Source organism: Lutjanus erythropterus, chromosome 16, assembly GCF_056507025.1.
Source record: "Lutjanus erythropterus isolate fLutEry1 chromosome 16, fLutEry1.hap2, whole genome shotgun sequence".
In the NCBI taxonomy this organism is placed as follows: Eukaryota; Metazoa; Chordata; class Actinopteri; order Lutjaniformes; family Lutjanidae; genus Lutjanus; species Lutjanus erythropterus.
Window position 1 is genome coordinate 19906284 of NC_139332.1, and position 17656 is coordinate 19923939.

The following is a 17656-nucleotide window of genomic DNA, read 5'->3' on the forward strand; positions in this document are numbered from 1 at the left end:
AGGAACTGTGTTGCAAATGCGAAAAGAAATGGTTTGGAACGGCATGCTTCTGTTTGGCAGGAGGGTTTGTGCAAAAGAGGGGTGATAGTGCGTACACACACACACACAGGCCAGCTGGTGCTCTGTGTTTTAGTGAACGCTCAGTACTGCAGCCACCATGCTTGTTCAACATAAAGCAGAGGAGAAAAGAGAACTCTTGCGCAACACACACATGTGCACACACTGAGACAAACACACGCTTACATGCGCATTTCTAATTACCTCACGCAGTCAGCTCATCTCATCACAAGAATGTTTTTGAAGCTGACTCGATACTGTACTTCTGCTTCTTACATTCTCAAGCAACAGTCCATAGTTCACTGATTATACTTTTTTTCAAGATTATTGCATAATTTTCACACAGTTTGCACAGTATTGGCTCTCTTGTTTGTGGTAATTGGGTATACAAGTAGTTTTGTCTCTGTGAGCCCAGCTGCTATGATGTTGTTTACAGAGCCGCGCTGGCATATTTTATGTGAATGCTTATAGTCCAGCACCACTGAGGCTTTATGGGAGTGAGTCATATCCACATAACAAACAGGCTCCGCATGGGAAAATATCATGGTGATGTTAAAACTAGAGTTAAGGCTCATACACTGGAGCTTTGTACTGGCTAGTTCACACTTGAGGCACAACATTTGGAGAGCAAACACCTCAGGTGCTATACAGGACGTCTGTGGCAGAGGTGGGGGACTCCAGTCACATGACTTGACTCAAGTCAGACTTCAGTTGTAAATTTGGAGTCTTGCTTGACTAACATTAGTGAAGACTCGCCTTGACTTTGACTTGGTATCAGACTTTTTAAAATATTAAATATTCGCATTTTTCTAAATAATGCTCAGTGATGTATGAAGACTACTTCTGCATATGACGCTTCCACATTGTACACAAGCACAATCCTTCGGATGAGCGGCTAACTTCCCATTTAACTAACTTGAGTTGGGATAAAATAATATTACGCTCTTCTAGACTTTCCAAATGTTATTGGACCAAATGGATGAAATCCTGACAGTAAAACAAGTCATTTCGCGGGGGTTGTGGCAATAAAAAATTTCGATTCACTCTTTGACAGCTGATGCTTTCTAGTCTATGGGAAAAAGTCTTTCTGGGCTGTACTGCATCATGTGACAATGTCATTACACGGTTTTGCCCCTGAGTCAAATTGGCTTCAAAGCCCAGTGCTCTTCCTGGGGGTTTGACTAGGATGCAGCAGACTAACAGACGCCAGAGACAGTTATCATGGCGGGGGCTTGTCCATAAGTGGTAACATTTGTATTTAAAGATTAGAGCAATATGCAAGTCTGTGCTCAAAATCAATAACACAACCACCTCAACATCCAACTTCATCCATCACTACAAAACCCACACAGAAAGGTACGTGAAACACACAGATCCGGACAGAGCCTTCTGTCTGTACTCTGCGTTCATTTTGTCCATATTTCTGAACCTTTTCTGGAAGAATACAGATGAAATGGAGCAGTACCCCTGCTAGACATGAGGGCAGTGTAGCAGTGTAGCTAATAGTTCAAGCGAGACATGACCACAGGACACAACAAATACATTTTGATCCAATCCAAAAGTATTAGTAATGACATTCACCCTCACTTAGTTTGTGAAAAGAACTCTCAGTCAACATGTTGCAACATATTCGATAACCACAAACACCCCGGTTTCTATAAAACTTTTGTCTCTTTCTCAAGAGGAGCATCACATCTCCTTCAGCATCGCCATGTTTGTGCTGACAGAAATTTTTGACTCTTCTTCTTTGAGCGAACTTTTGACTCTGCGTGACGCCCTCTAGTGGATGTACTGCTTAAAATCCTTGCCAATACAAAGGACTGGTGGAAGTATGTGGGCAATAATGTTTGTATATTTGAAACCAGCATATCTATTTCTGTATGTAAAGGGGGCATAAATGAGCCCTTAGCTGGTCCATTGGCTGTCAAACATTAGCTAGAAAGATAACATTATGTTAAGTTGATTGTCTTTTACATGATCTTTTTTATTATAGTAACTTGGGACTTGTTTGAGACTCGAGAAATGCTTGTGATTTGCTGTGACTTACTCCCTCCTCAGCTCTGTGGAAAGATTGCTGCAACCTGTAATAAATGGCAATACCAGCTGAACATACAGGGACTGAGTCAGAAAGGGAGTTTTTCAGATCGTTAATTATTATCTAAAAACATGTGCATGCTTGATGAGGCAGGCGCGATAAGCTGATTTCTTCATTCCCCTCACATGGTCAGAGCTTTTTCTTCAGTGAAATCTCTGAGCAGGAATTCATGACACCATGACAAACACCGATAATGTTTGCACCATGTGTTCGCATAGTCTTGTGTGAAAAGTAATACAGTCAGCAGCAGCAGGCAGTTTCATCAGGGCCGAGCCGAGCCGAGCCGAGCCGAGCTGAGCTGCTGAAGCCGGAGCCGCTACGGGAGGATTGCTCAATGGTTGTGTCACCATGCAGGAGGAGGCTGGACTGGTCGGGCGGAGTGTTTGAGCTCTGATCTCAACATCACCGGAGCTCACTCACTCACTCTCTGCCTCTCTGTGAGTGTGAGGCGATCTCTCTTTCTCTCCCTCTCTGTGTCTGTCTGTCTGTCTTTCTCTATCTCTCTCTCTCAGTCTGGATTTTCTCACTAAAAGTACCTCAGAGCCACGGGAGAAGGACGTCAGTTGGATTATTCCCCCAAAACGCGCTGAAGTTTCATTTATCTCAACTATACCGACGCGGAGAAATGGAGCACGCAGTTTGTAGTTTATTTTAACCACCAAAAGGACTCATCTTAAATAAGTCAAGTCTTGTTTTTGTGCTTTAAACGTTTGTGTGAGGATGAACTTGCAGTGGAGCAGCCCGGCACCCTCCTGCATCCGCGCCGGGAGAGTCGCGCACAAGCGGCTGGACTCAGACGATCAGCCGCCGGCGAAATGCGCCAGGCTGAGCGCCGAGGCGGGGGACGCGCAGCAGGGACTCCTCGGCACCTCTCCGGGGTCTCCAGTCAGCCCGGTCTCCTCAACCCCCGTCCCGGGGACCCACCAGGGGCCATCCAGGATAGGACCGTTCCTGCTGCTACCTCTGGCGGAGCGGGAGAGCGTGCACAGCGCGATGAACACCGACACCGGCGATGAGCTACTGTGCAAGGTATGCGCAATCCCGTCATTGTGCAATTTCTCTGAATGAATGGTGTTTCAAGGCAGCGCGTTGCTCAATCAGCCTGTCTGACATGTCATCAGTATTTTGTGTCATTCTCACGCGAAATGTGGCAATAACAGCAGTGTTGCTTCATGATTTTTTAAATCCCGAACTCTACAAGATTCTTTTAAATCTGTTTACAAATACACGAAGGCAACCCCATTCCCATCGCGGTGTGTTTTGGCACGATCTGGCTCCACACTGTGTCTGTCAACTCGCCTCATTTGCATACACGTCACTGCAATACGCCACAAAAATGAGTGAGACAAAGAGAGAGCATCAATGATAAGGATCTGTCTCTGATAAGGACAGGGCCCACCACTCTTCCACATCCATGTGTTTATTTTGCATGATAGACCTGCAGGCGCTTGGCTTTTGTTGATTAATAAAGTTAATCGCTTCATGCTCCAGTGATTCATTTGTCACGCTCATGCAAAAGCAGGGTATTGAGCTGGAATCAAAGCATATCCTACGCTTCTTTTTAATTCGCTGCCAAATTTTGCATGCTTGTTTCCTCAGATGATCATTAAGAACACACTGACCCATCGCCTCCTCCCCCCTCTCACTCACTGGTGCACTCAAGGGGGGTAGGGTAGGGGTGGCGATTGCCCCCAAGTTTGAAAAAACAAAGCACAAGTGCCTTCCTATGGCAGAAAAAACTTGATAAAGTGCCTTTTAGGTTTGCCCTTCCAGTGGACAAAACATAATAGAATCCCCTCTAGGATGCCCTTCCAGAGAACAAAACATGAGTCAGGCGTCCTCTAGGGTGCTTTCCAATGTAGAAAATCTGGAGAAATGACAAGGCAGTAGGTCACCCTGCATACTAAAAAAAATATTTAGCCTCTACATGAATTTAAATAAGTAAATATTTTCCAGTCTGTTTTTACTACAGAGAAGTAGTAGCTGTTGTACTCACAAGTCACACAATAAAACAATTTTAATCTCACCATAAATGCATTGCAAATTTTGCCTCACTGGTGCCCCACCACATACAGGGGGTGCCCTTTTCATTTTTATTTTTTTGCCACTGCCCCCTCAGACAACCTAAGTCAGTCACTGCTCTCACACACTCTTCTTCTACTCTCCTCTCTCTCCCAGGTCTTTGATATGGGGGTGTACCAGGAGAAGATCAGACCCTACGGGATCCTACCAGCCCACAAGAACGTGGCCGGCATCAGGGACATCATCCTTGGTGAGCGCAAGGCCTACGTGTTCCTGGACAAGGACTTTGGGGACATGCACACCTTGGTGAAGAGCTGTCGCAGGCTGGACGAGGAGCACGCCTGCAGGCTCTTCCGTCAGGTGGCTCAGGCTGTGGCACACTGCCACCAGGCCGGCATCGTGCTGGGCGACCTCAAACTGCGCAAGTTTGTCTTCGCTGATGAGAAAAGGTGAGAAGTGCATCCCCTTACAGCACTGTCCAGTAAACAGATTTAAAGAGGTCATATTTGCTCATTTTCACACTCAAATTATTAATTTGAGTTCCTGCTAGAATAGACTTACATGGTTTCAGGTTCAAAATATTTTAGCGTACTAAACAGCATGTTGGTATGGAATTTAGAGCACAGCCTTTGTCTTCTTAAAGCCTCAAGCCCATTCCAAATTCCCTTCCAAACAAGCTGTACATAATGCAGTTCTATATTAAGCTGGTATTTAGTACGCTTAAACAGTATGTGAGACTTTTAAGTATGTACAAAATACTTAATTAATTGTTTGCATGGGTTACCATGGTTACACATCTTCAACCTGCAAGGAGGCTCTCAGGAAGTGACATGATGCACACTGAGTGTCTGAAAAGATACATTCTACTGTTTATCTAGACTAAAGCATGTTTTTCAATAGAACACATTTTGGATATGTAGTGCATTTTTAGTATGTGTTACATAGTGATGTCACCAAGTAAAGGAACAAAGGCTGGATTACAAACGAGGTGTTTCAGGGAGTTCAGGAGGAGTGTTTTCAGTAACTTCGGTACACTAGGTACACTAGAGCTGCAACAATTAGTCGATTAAGTAATTAGTTGTCAACTATTAAATTAATCACCAATTATTTTGGCAATCAGTTGCTCTATGACAGTGAACTGAATATCTTTGGGGTGTGGACAAAACAAGACATCTGAGGATGCAATCTTGGTCTTTGGGCAACATTTTTCACCACTTCTAACATTTGATCAACAGTTTAATTGATAATGAAAATAATGGTTAGTTGCTGCCTTAGATGACACCAGAGGAGTTTGCCACATTGTTTGCATCAGATATCTTTCAGCCAGTTCTCATTTTCCTGCAGCTCAAATAGTATCAGTTAACTTTATTTGGATGCACTCAGACTTAAATGCATTGGTGTAAGTGGGACGTGCCAGTGAAGGCACAGAGCAAACATGGCAGCAGCTGATACACACAGGCCATGTGTGCAGATATCGTCGTGGGCACAGATAGAGTAGGAGGTTCTGTACTTGTGGAGGCAGACTGCACCGCTTCCCAGATTTTCGCCCTCTCTGTCTGTCTCCCTTTCTCACTCTCTCGATGTGTCTCTTTGTATGCATGTTTGTTTTGCATGCGTGTGTGTGTGTGTGTGCGAATGTAGTGGGTGGTAGTTTGGCAGAGCTGCGAGACGAGGCTGGTGAATGAGACAATCATCCCCCTTCTGCGGTCTATATCTTAGAATATATTTACTGCTCATTATTTATTTATTAATAAATTACATCATAACTATGCTGCGGAATAACCAAAGCCTTCAACAAGGATTCATTCAAATACACTTTCATCCACGAAGGAGCAGTTCAAAGCACTTTGCTTTGAACTGCCCCCCCACCCACACACACACACACACAGACACTCACACATGCCCTAATGTCTGCATATCTGCATTCTGTTGAGGAAGATACACACAAAAACCCTGCTTACAAAACTATTTGTCGCCTCTTTGCCTTTGCGTCACTTTCTTTCCTGTAAGCGGCCACTGATGTTACACCCCCCCCCTCCTCCAGCTTTCCAAAAGCCCTTTTTCATGGAGACGTTTGAACAGTAACATTCTCCAGCCATGACCTCTGGGGTTTGCAGGGTCACGCTGGATGAATGAGAGCAGACAGCCAGTGAGAGAAGTTGAAGTTGGTTGTGTCCCTCTGATAGCTATACGGCTGCAGAGCGATGAGTCACAGTGTATATGTGCAGAGGGGAAGAGGAGGAGGAGGAGGAGGAGGAGGAGGGGTGGGCTGCATAGCTCATTTTCTGTCTTTGTGTGTGAGTGTGTCCATACATGCGTGTTTGCATGTGTGCTGATTGCACATTCAGAGCTGTAAAGCCAGCTCAGATGCCTTTCTGTCTATAATTCAGTATTGTGTTGGCTGGGTGACAACATTACAACATTAATGCTGATAGACTGACCCACAAGACTCACTTGACCCTGGAGCTGTGGGATGGCATGACTTCTCTTACTATATTGTGGTGCCACTTAGTGCTGCAAAATTAAAATAATTAAATAATTTCATAATCACAATATGGCCAAGTGCAATATCCAAATCGCAGAAGCTGCAATTTTATGATAAATAAAAAATGTGTGACAAAACAGCATTATAATGAAGTACTGTAGTGCTGCAGAGATGTCCTGACCTACAAATCTTATTTCCCAGATGTAAGAAAACATGTTTGTTTGGTGCAGATCCCAACAAGTTACTGTGATGTTTTTTTTTCTGATAGCATTATCTCAGTGGTTCTCAACGTAGGGGTCGAGACCTCCAAGGAGGTCGCCAGGTAATTTCTGGGGGTTGCAAGATAAGTTATGGAGAACACACACACATACATATAGCAGTTAAAAACATTCAACAAGAGGCCCAAGCACTCAAAAAAGCCACCTCACTAGTGGTTAAAACTATAGACTAGCACAAAAATGACAAATACCAACACAAACCACCACCAGATACTAACATAAACTAGCAAATTTAACAAAATTTGCAGGAATAGAATTTATAGTGTGTTTGCAAGAGTCAAATCAATGGTCTCTGTGTTCGAGTTTCTCAGGCAGATTGTGTATCTGATTATTCTGGGAGGTTGCGACTCAAAAAGGTTGAGAACCGCTGCATTAGATGGCTGTATGACATCATGGAATTTGGCTTTTCGTTTCCAGAATATGTGGTGTTTTGTGCACCCTGAGATTGCGGCATGGTCCAATCACGGACAGACGTTTCAACATCAGCGTCTCCTTGAAATGTTGCGATCTGCATGACCTCATTTATTCTGTCATACATTCCTCCAAATTCACAATCAGGCATCTTTCAAACCCCAACAATCACGCTGTGATGCAATGTCCCAGCCAACAATGCAGCAGTCGAGCCCGAGACAGAGAAAGTCACAACAATTTGACAAATGCAATCTCCATTCACACACACACACACACACACACACACACACACACACACACACACACACACACATACACACACACACACACAGACGGTGCAGTTGGAAAAGCCAGTTTAGGGAAGGTGACTAGCACTATGAAGCATGCAGAGCTTCATTGCTGGGCCAGCCTTCCCGTGCGTCACTGATGTGGCAACAGCCATTTGAGGGTAATTATGGGATGGCTGGCGCCGCGAGTGTGGGACCCAGGTGCAGATAGCCTCGGCTCGAGAAAGAGAGAGAGAGAGAGAGAGAGAGAGAGAGGAGAGAAGATATGTACTCTCAACAGAAGGATGAGTCACTCTCTCCACCCCTCTAACTGTCTCTGTTCTGTTTCCTTTTCTGTCTCCATCTCCTCGTTCTCCTCTCCTGACTTATCTCCTCCACTATCTTGGTGTTTAAATATCTGTTGCTTTCTATCTTGGTCCTCCTGGCTGTCACCCTTTTCATCCTCTCTCCGGCTGTCTATTTCTCTCTCCAGCCACTCTGTCTGACAACTGAAGTGTCTCACCGAGTCGACCCCTCTGAATGTGAGCCAAAACAGCCGCACTTCTTATGTGTGTTTGACTTGATAAAACCTCAATCAATGTGTGTAAGGCTCGAGAGGAAATCTCAAGAGGCACACCATTGATTTTTAATTAAAAACACAGAATGTCTGTTTGCTGTAGAAAATTAATCACTCTTGATATTATTTAGTGATATTTTTCTGCTATTTAAGTTCCAGTATGTAAAATTTAGAAAATAGAATATGACAGAAATGCAATATAATATAGATAATAATAATGATAATATATTTTATTAATATTGATAAGCATGTTTTTATTAGTGAATAATCGCCTGAAAATAAGACTTATTGTTTATATTGGCAGCCTCTTGCTTTTCGCTACCACTGTAGATTGTCCTACACACATGGAAGGTGAGGGTGACACGAGGTGCTCGAAATCTGCCAGATCACCCCTAGGTGCCACTAAATTCCTCACATTTGTCCTTTAAGAAACAGCAGAAGTTACATGTGCTTTTTATCACTTTGTAAGAATGGTAAATGTCTTATTATACAAATACACTCTCGCAATCTTTGCTGCTCTGACGCTGGACTAAATGTATGTCCTGTCATTAACATGGCTAAATATAGCATTGTGTGCGTGTGGAGGAGGAGGAGTTGTATATTTATACGTGTATTTACGAGACCGTGTGTGTGCCAGGAAGTCATTGGAAATTTGCTTAGGCAGCTCTGCTTCTCAAACGGGACTCACTGTTGTGCACTTAGGTCAGCGAAAGTTCACTGGTGTCTAGTGTGTGTGTGTCCGTATGTCTGTCAGGAAGGATGGTTGTTTTTTCCATGATGCAATCAGTGACTTACATTTAACAGATCTCTGAAATGTTAAACAAAGCCACTGTTACAAATAGACTCACACGCACAGGCGCAGTCGTGGACCGGATTAAGTGGTGACGTGCTTTAAATATTGTTGTACATGGGAACTGTGAGAACATAATTTCCAACAACAACATGACATTCTGTTAAAAATATTCTACTTGGAAAATACAGATTTGGATGGTTGGATGGACATTAAGTTCTAATGTTTCACCACATGCCTAAAGTTCCCCTCTGTGTGAGATAACAGATGATATCATGGCCATCACATCTCGCTCAGCAATCTGCTCTGAGCAGACATGCAGTGAGCAAAAAGGAATCTCCTTTGTACTACACAAAACTTTTTTTTAGTATTGTCTGAGCTCTTAAAGCTATAATATGTAACATTTCCACATTTAAACGTCTCAAAACACCAGACCTACGGATTTCGCTGTGTTTGACTAATGGAAACATTTGGGATACTTGAGTCAATATAACAGTAAAACCAACATAAATCAATACAAACTGCGACATTAACATACATTAGCATTAGCATGGTTGACTAGCAGGTTAGCACCGTTGCTATAGCTTATTAGCAGTGTTGTGAGAATGGTTTGTTGGCTCAAGCCCGCTCAAAGAAATATTGTTGGTAACAAACAAACTCTCTCAATAGCCCAAAGCACAGTAAACCATGGCCAACACAGATGTAGCTATTAGTTTGTTAGGCTACGTGATATTAAAACATTAAGCCCCTTTTCATACCACTGCTAATATGCTAATGCTAATGCACTAATGCTAAGCCGCTGACAAAGCATGCCACATGTCCACAACACAAAGATATAAAGTTTACTGTCACAGAAGAATAAAGAGACCACATTTTTTTCACATTTGAGAAGCTGAGTTTAGACATTTGTTTCTTTGAAAAAGGACTCAGAGTCATTAACTGATCAAAATAGTTGCCACTGGATCTAATTTAATAGTCCCAGTTGACACCTGATGGAGTCATGTCAGATATCTCCATGACTTTTCATTATCTTTATTACAATGGTGATTGTTTAACAATGAAGACAACAACTCCCATGATCCCTTGCTACTCCACCACATCATCAAACGATGTCTTTTGTCATTGTTTTAATATGAGAGACCTCTAGCAGCCGAACTCACATGTGCATTTAAAGGTCGTTTGAAATGTCCTGACCTTATTCTGACTTTTTCTTCACAGGACACAGGTGAGACTAGAAAGCCTCGAGGACTGTCGCGTCCTGGAAGACCCCAATGACGACTCCATGTCAGACACCCACGGCTGCCCCGCCTACGTCAGCCCCGAGATCCTCAGCAGCTCAGCACCTTACTCTGGCAAGATGGCCGACATGTGGAGCCTGGGGGTCATGCTGTACACCATGCTGGTCGGCCGCTACCCCTTCCACGACCCCGACCCGGCCACGCTGTTCTCCAAAATCCGCAGAGGCCAGTGCTGTTTGCCAGAGGGCCTGTCGCCCAAAGCCAAGTGTCTGCTCCAGAGCCTGCTGAGGAAAGAACCCTGCGAGAGACTCACGGCAGCTGAGCTGTTCGCTCACCCATGGTTCCACCAGCCGCCATCATCGCAGGAAGTGGCGCTGGGTGAACAGGAAGTGAGCTCAGCAGAACAGATGGTGCCGTCCTTTGACGTGGAAGAGGACGATGATCTGTTCTGCTGACGGACTTTATTCAGCTGAGTCTGGCTGAGGGACCAAAACAAAAATTGCTATGAGGGACTCATTGTTTTTTTTACATTGGCACTTTTTAGAAACCCATTTGTGTACTGTTGAGTGTACATACACCCTCAAGCTTTCTACAAAAACTTACTGTACTGTATTTTGTTGTCGTATATGTGTTACTTGCTAAGGGCATTTGTCACAATGATCAATCATTGTGTTTCTTCTATATGTGCGTTTTTGAAAAATAATTTGGTGCTAAAAGAAATAACACGGACTCAGAATTTGCCAGATTATGTCAACACAATAATCTCTGCAGGCTACTATGAGTATATCACAGCAAATTAACCCATCAGTAGACGCCAATGCTTCCTCTCCGCCTGGACTCACAAAGCTTCAGAAGGCGTTAGCTGAATCCTGAACGGGAGGCGAGGAGGAGAGCGGGATGTTGTTCCTCTCACTCTCTGACCAGGCTGGAGGCTTCGGCGGCTGACTCACCGACCGGCTCGAGGAAGGCCTAGCACAAGCACTTGACGTCTCGCAGCAGGCAGTGTCATAGAGTGAGAAAGATGGTTAGCAGAAGACTGATGTGTCACCCTCAGCGGGGACGCTACGAAGGTGTTTTGCTGCCAATCTGGCAACGTCTCAGCAAAATGGAGAGCATTTACAAATCTCACACCATGCGCAGAAGGTTGAGAAAAGCAGGGTGTTGCTGATGTAAGATTCAACAGAAAAGCAAGGAAAGTTTGTCACACACACACTCAAAAATAAGCAGTGGCACTAGACTAACATGAGTCTTTGCATACGGCTAACAGAGAAAGGTACATCTCAGTAATTTTCTCATTTTTAACCACTGAAACTAAAGAATTCACTTTTTTAAAAACGTGCTCACAGCTGAATATATCAGATAAAGCTTGCATCTAAACTAGGGGTGTCACGTTTCAATTCTAAATCAAAAATTGTTTGAAATGAGCTAAATCGAAAATGAATCTAAATCAAAAGCAGGCCTGGCAATAGCTACAAACCTTTGTTACGGTTATTTAGCCTGTAGCTCAGTGTTTCTGCCGGTAACATTTATCAGATTATCTTTTGAAAGAAGAATTTGAATACCCTATTTAATATGTGGTATTAAAATGCAATTAGTATCTTGATACATTATTCAGATAAGGGAAAAACTCATGTTAATGCAAGGTGTAAATGCTACGTGATCAGAATGTAATGAGATCTGCCAGACCACATCTGGAGGTAGTCTAACTTGTTATGTAGGAGTAGATGCAATCTGTACATTCCGTATAATGTATCTAGATACACGTCCCATTTTAATACCAGGAGTAAATGGGGTGTAAATGACAGTTTTCAGGGCATAAAACCACTGATGTGTTGATTTTTTACAAATCATGACTCGATATGGCAGTCAGTTGTGAAAAAATGGAATCATGACACCCCTAATATGAACAGGATGTGTCATTTAACAGGGTCTGACCTTGCAAATTTGACTGTGATCAGTCTGTAAAAAAGCTGTGTGTGCAGTTAATCACAGCTAAACCTAACACTAATGCTTCTGGTTTGAGATAAAATGCTGTAACGGACTCGGTCACATGCCTTTGCAGCAGAGATGGTTGGATAATTCTTAACGCCTGAAGGCATGCAACAGTTGGATATCTATGAAAAAAAGTTTAAAAAAACAAACAAAAAAAAACAAACAAAAAATTAAAAAAAAACCCACAGAATTCAAAAGGTATTTCTGACTGACGCAACATGTCAAATATCCAGTTAAGTAAGCATAAAATCAGAAAGAAACACATTACAGAAAAATGAAGCCTTTCTCAGTTGAGCGGTTGAACCTGTTTTTGTTCATTTCTGTTGGAACATTATGTCAAACTGTGCTGCTTTAACAAAGCGGAGCTGTGCTGAGTGTTGTGCCCGTATCACTGTGTTTCATAAACTGAATGGTTCTGAATCAGTCGCAGTCAGGCGGTATTTGATGTTGGTTGTCTGATGATGACTCAACACTTGAGTGTGTCTGTAGAGAATGGTCCTGACCTTGGCTGGAAGAATCTGTTCTGACTGTTTCACCTCTTTAATGGTACTTTTTTTCCTCCCTTCCTTTTTTTTTATTTTTTATTTTTTTTTTGCCATTGAAAGCTGTGGATCCATGGAGACTAGTCATCATAGTTAGTGACATGATGTACCACATTCTAAAAGATGTTTTATCTCAGACTGTGACCGGTGGATGCAGCGTTTCAGTGACGTTCATGTGGGTCTGCAGCCAGCTATTTCATGCTGGCACATTTATTTTGACAATGGTACTAAATCTGGCATATCTGAGAAGTGCTGTGCATTAAAGTTTTGGGTCACGCAGTCGGCAAATAAAACATCTTTAATTCTCTCTCATCTGCTTGAGATGTGAACAGACTTGTGACAATCTGAATTATTCCTCACAGAAAAGTAATTTAAGAGATTTATGATTTTGTTTCTGGTTCATATATGTAGAGTGAGTCACACATTCATGTGACATGTAGAGTAAACTGACACGGGTGCACAAACTTCATATTGCACTGTGAATTATGTATTTGTGACACAACCTTGAGGCTATTATTAGTCCAAACAGGTTACACACAAGAGATATATTCATTGTACAAAAGATGTAAATATGTATATTTGAAATATGTGTGGAGATGTTGAATAAAGATCACATTTTTTCATATTCACATAGCTTGTTTTGTTTATTAGAGGAGCAATATGAGGCACTTGCATGCCCAAAAATGAGTACCACAGTCCAAATAGCGAGACGGAGCCATAGACTGTATATTAAATAGGTAAAATCCCTATTTAATATACAGTTTATGGTTGAAGCGAGTTGTTTCCCCCGAGCCCCTCCCTCCCCAAACTTGAAGAAAGTCAGGCAGGCTGCAGGAATGCTACAGGACGGCAAGACGAGTGCAACATTGAAAACTGACCATGAGAAGAGAAGACGAGTCCTATATTCTAAGCTGATCAGCTCTTTATAACTATCCTGAAAACAAAAGCTCGCTGCTACAACAATATACACTCACGAGTTTGAGTTCAGTGAGAAGATTATTAATGATTTCTTACAACTCATAAACAGACACTACCTCATTTGGCAAACATTTGGCATTAATTCAATTAATTAACATGAAACAGGCAAACAACAACAGTTTTTCCAAAGGACACCGCAGCTGTAACACTGCTGTCAGAGAACTGAGTATTTCAAACTAATGACGTATGGCCGTTTTCTGATAAACTACGGCAAATATATTACACATTTCTCCTTTAACGGCTGCTACACACAAACACCTGTACATTACACAGCTAATCGACTGCATGCCTCGAAGGTTTTCCTGCAAGAATTCTGTCTGTGCAGCTCTTCATCACAATACATTTTCTCATTTTCCTCAGCGCTTTCAATTTCATCCTTGCAAGGGAGAAAAACTCCCCCCCTCTCTCTCTCCATCCCTGCCTCAAAACGTTTACTCTTCTCTGACCTTTGCGTAATGTAACATTTAACTCCTCAAACACACAAATGTCAATAGTGGGTCAGTGTCTTTTCCTGGAATACGTAAGGGGGAGCATATACACCACTCTCGCTTTCTTTTTTTCCCTCGGCTTCAGTGCCAACCGGTGGACCTCGAGGTCACCTCATCAAACACTGAACACCAGCATTATTTAAGCTCAACTACATATATTCTTTTTCATCTAATGCACTTTTGCTTATGAATCACTGTTTGACCTATAAGATCTTGGCATGTCTCCACCGTCTGTGTGTTATGACTACCGCAGGCATGGCTGGCCGGGGCTTGCGTAAGCGCTGTGTGCGTGTTCATGCACGTACCTGCCTGCTTGTCTGCATTTGTGCGTGTGTGTGTGTGTGTGTGTGAGCACAAGAGTCAGATTAAGTATCAACAGGGTAGCTGGAGTGTCTCTGCTCCTGGGAAGTTGCCAAACCAGCGATTGCCCAACACGTCAGAGCCGGACTCCTCTGGCTGGGGATGACAACACAGCCCCGAAAAAACCTAGGGCAGCAGCAGGTCAAGTAATGAATAAGAGTGTGTGTATTTGTGTGGGAAAGGGTGTGTTTGAGAAGGTGTTTATGGGAGGATGTGTTGTGGAAGGTGGTTTTGTGTCTATGACAAGGTCTGTCATTCACTGTTTACAAGATTTAAACACACAATATATAAATTGCCACGTGGTCTCTCTCACATTAAACCAATAACACAAGACAGTTTGATGACATTGTGAACTACTGTGGGATCATGGGAGCTGTTATCTCCACTTTTAAACAACCGCCATTTCTGATGAAACTCTATCTGACATGACTCAGCAGAAATTATGTTCATGGACAAGGTAATAAAGTCTTATTCACGTTACCTTTAGTCACGTTGGTCAACTACCTTCTACGCTCTGTAACATGTGCAACATGGCCAATGTTTTCCTGGAGGTTCTAGCAATTAGCTAGCAACTGCTAGCAGGAAACGCACCATCACCATAAATAAAGTACGGATTTCTCTGGGCTTGACCATTGTTGGACCACTGTTTACAGAGTTTGATGATGACTTGAACTACTGTGGAATCATGGGAGTTGTTGTCTTCATTGTTAAACGACCTCCACTGCTGACGGGCCATGGAGGAGTCATGCTCCATAAGCAACACAAACAACAGGCCTCATGAACAAGTTTCCCTGGAAGTTATAGCAATTGACTCTGACAAGTGACCAGATCAAACTACCTTTAAATGAACTTTTAATAAATAACAATTTACCTTTAAATAAATAACAAGTTTCTCTAGGTTTTAATGTTGTTATTTGAGATAATAAAAGTACACACTTCAAAAAAATATATAATATACCTATTTGTTTTTGACATTTTATAGCGGAAGTGTCATTTAATATGCCTTAAATGAGGGTTTCCTACTAGTACTGGTTTCATTTTAGCTTTAGAGGAGCTGAGAGGCAAATTCAGCTGTTTTCAGACAGAGCTGTTTCCCTGTTTCCAGTCTATGTGCTACACTAAGCTAACTGGCTACTAGCTAACCAGTAGCTTCATATACACCACACAGATGTGAGTGTGGTTTCAATCTTCTCATCTAACTCTCAGCAAGAAAGTGGATAAGCACATATTCCAAAATTAAAAATTAACAGAAAAAACTCTTTGTTAGCTTTAAGTTAAAGTTAGGAGGATTCAAACAAAGGTTGTTTTGTGGTGAGAGTTAAAACGAGGTTAGGTGTTAGGAAACGTTCTCAGGTATATTGTGTGTCGGTGTGATCTCATCCTGTCCCTTGACCACAAGTGTAAACTTTATCCTTCCATGTGATCCGGGATCATTAAAGTTTCCCAACCACATGAACCATTAAATAACAAAGCTCAAAAAACTTCCTCTTGGATGGATGTCACACACACGCACACACACACACACAGCAGTGTGTCATCAGATATTTCCTTGATCCTGCATGACCTCATATGCTAAAGTAGAAATTACAAAGAATATTTTCTGATGTTTCAAGGGATGTTTCTGACATTTGAAGCTATTTTTAAGGCAGATTAAAAAAACAGTAATGCTACAGTCATATATCTCATGTATCACTGAGGGATTTAAATATTTAAACACTGAGGAATTTAAATTGTTCAGACATAGTGGGTTGTTTTTGACGATAAGTGTGAACTACACAGGAAAAAGTGCAAAATAGGTGTCACCCTGCCTGTTCTTCCCTCATAAGCCGCACAAGGAAGTGAAGAAGCAGATCTGAGATTTGACAGTAAAGCACCTGCTACAGAGAGATGATGTTAAGTATTGTTGCTTCTTCCTGGAACTCTTTGGCACAGACGAGCGTTCCCCTGATGCAATGGAAACCACCTCCTGTGTTTAAACGACCTGATTTATTTCATAACACAAATCCCAGAAGGAATGTGAGGTATTGTGTTGATCATAGTTCAGTGAGTGAGTGTGAATGTTTGTAACGAGGCTGGTATTTTTAACTGTCATCTTTAATCACAAAGGCATACATGGAATTCATTTAAATAAAGCCAAGTTTTAATCTCTGCTGCACCCCTGTGGAGCTTTGACAAATTGCACTTTCGGGGCAGAAAACATGCTGTACTGGAACACATGTCCTTGTATGGTACAATACTTGAACAACACTATTTTTTAAGAAGAAAAACTCACTACTATTTAATAATAAGACAGAAAATAACTTACTAATATTACAGTTCCAGGAACTGTTAAAATCAAAAACTCAGAAAAAAGTGGAGAGGATGATTTGTGACTAAGGTCCTATGAAAATGATTGATTTATTGATCCTCTTAGTTTGTTAATAGACATTCACCAAAGTTAATGTTAATAAGTTGGATTGGATGATAATAAGATGGATTTTGGTCATGTTCTGCATCTCTGTAGACTAAGACCTAAAGCTACAAAAGGCACATTGGGACTTTTCACAACATTACATTCCTAATGTTGTTTTTGTTAATTGTTTATTACTGATCTATGAAGCAATAAAGATTCTTTATTTAATGGCTTTTTACATTACTTTGTAACTGGCATTCAGCATCAATAAAATGAGTTTCAAATATCGTATGTATACATTATCAGTTTGTGTTGGTCAGAAATGCCACATTTTGACACTTGTAACCTTGTCAACACAGGGGAAAAACAAAAACTGTGAAAATTATGTAAAGTTGGGGAGTTCTTCTCCCTGATAGTAAGCTGACAAGCCAGAGGGTTTGTTGCACAGAAAGGAATGATTCTCGTATGATCTTGTGATCTCGTGAATCCAGATGCCTCTCAAGGTAACTCTCCTGCTACATCATATGGTTTGTTGATCTGGTAGATCTGATAGGTTGAAGTCTATCATAGACAGATTATTCATCCAATAACCTGTCAAGTGGGTTTTTTCTTTTTTTTTTTTAAATGTCTGCCCTTTTTTCAAATAGTGGTTTTTAAGGATGACTTGCCAGATCGTTCTGTATAA

The 17656-nt window shown here is 42.0% G+C and overlaps 1 protein-coding gene across 1 annotated transcript; it reads left to right on the top strand.

The window, feature by feature from the left end:
- Positions 1-2290: 2290 nt before the first annotated feature.
- trib1 (tribbles pseudokinase 1) lies at positions 2291-13382 on the top strand. The gene is made up of 3 exons (XM_084739025.1): positions 2291-3181; positions 4331-4623; positions 10200-13382. Exons 1-3 carry the CDS (start codon positions 2873-2875, stop codon positions 10672-10674), a joined length of 1077 nt encoding a protein of 358 aa, XP_084595151.1. The 5' UTR covers positions 2291-2872; the 3' UTR covers positions 10675-13382.
- The last annotated feature ends 4274 nt before the right edge of the window (positions 13383-17656 follow it).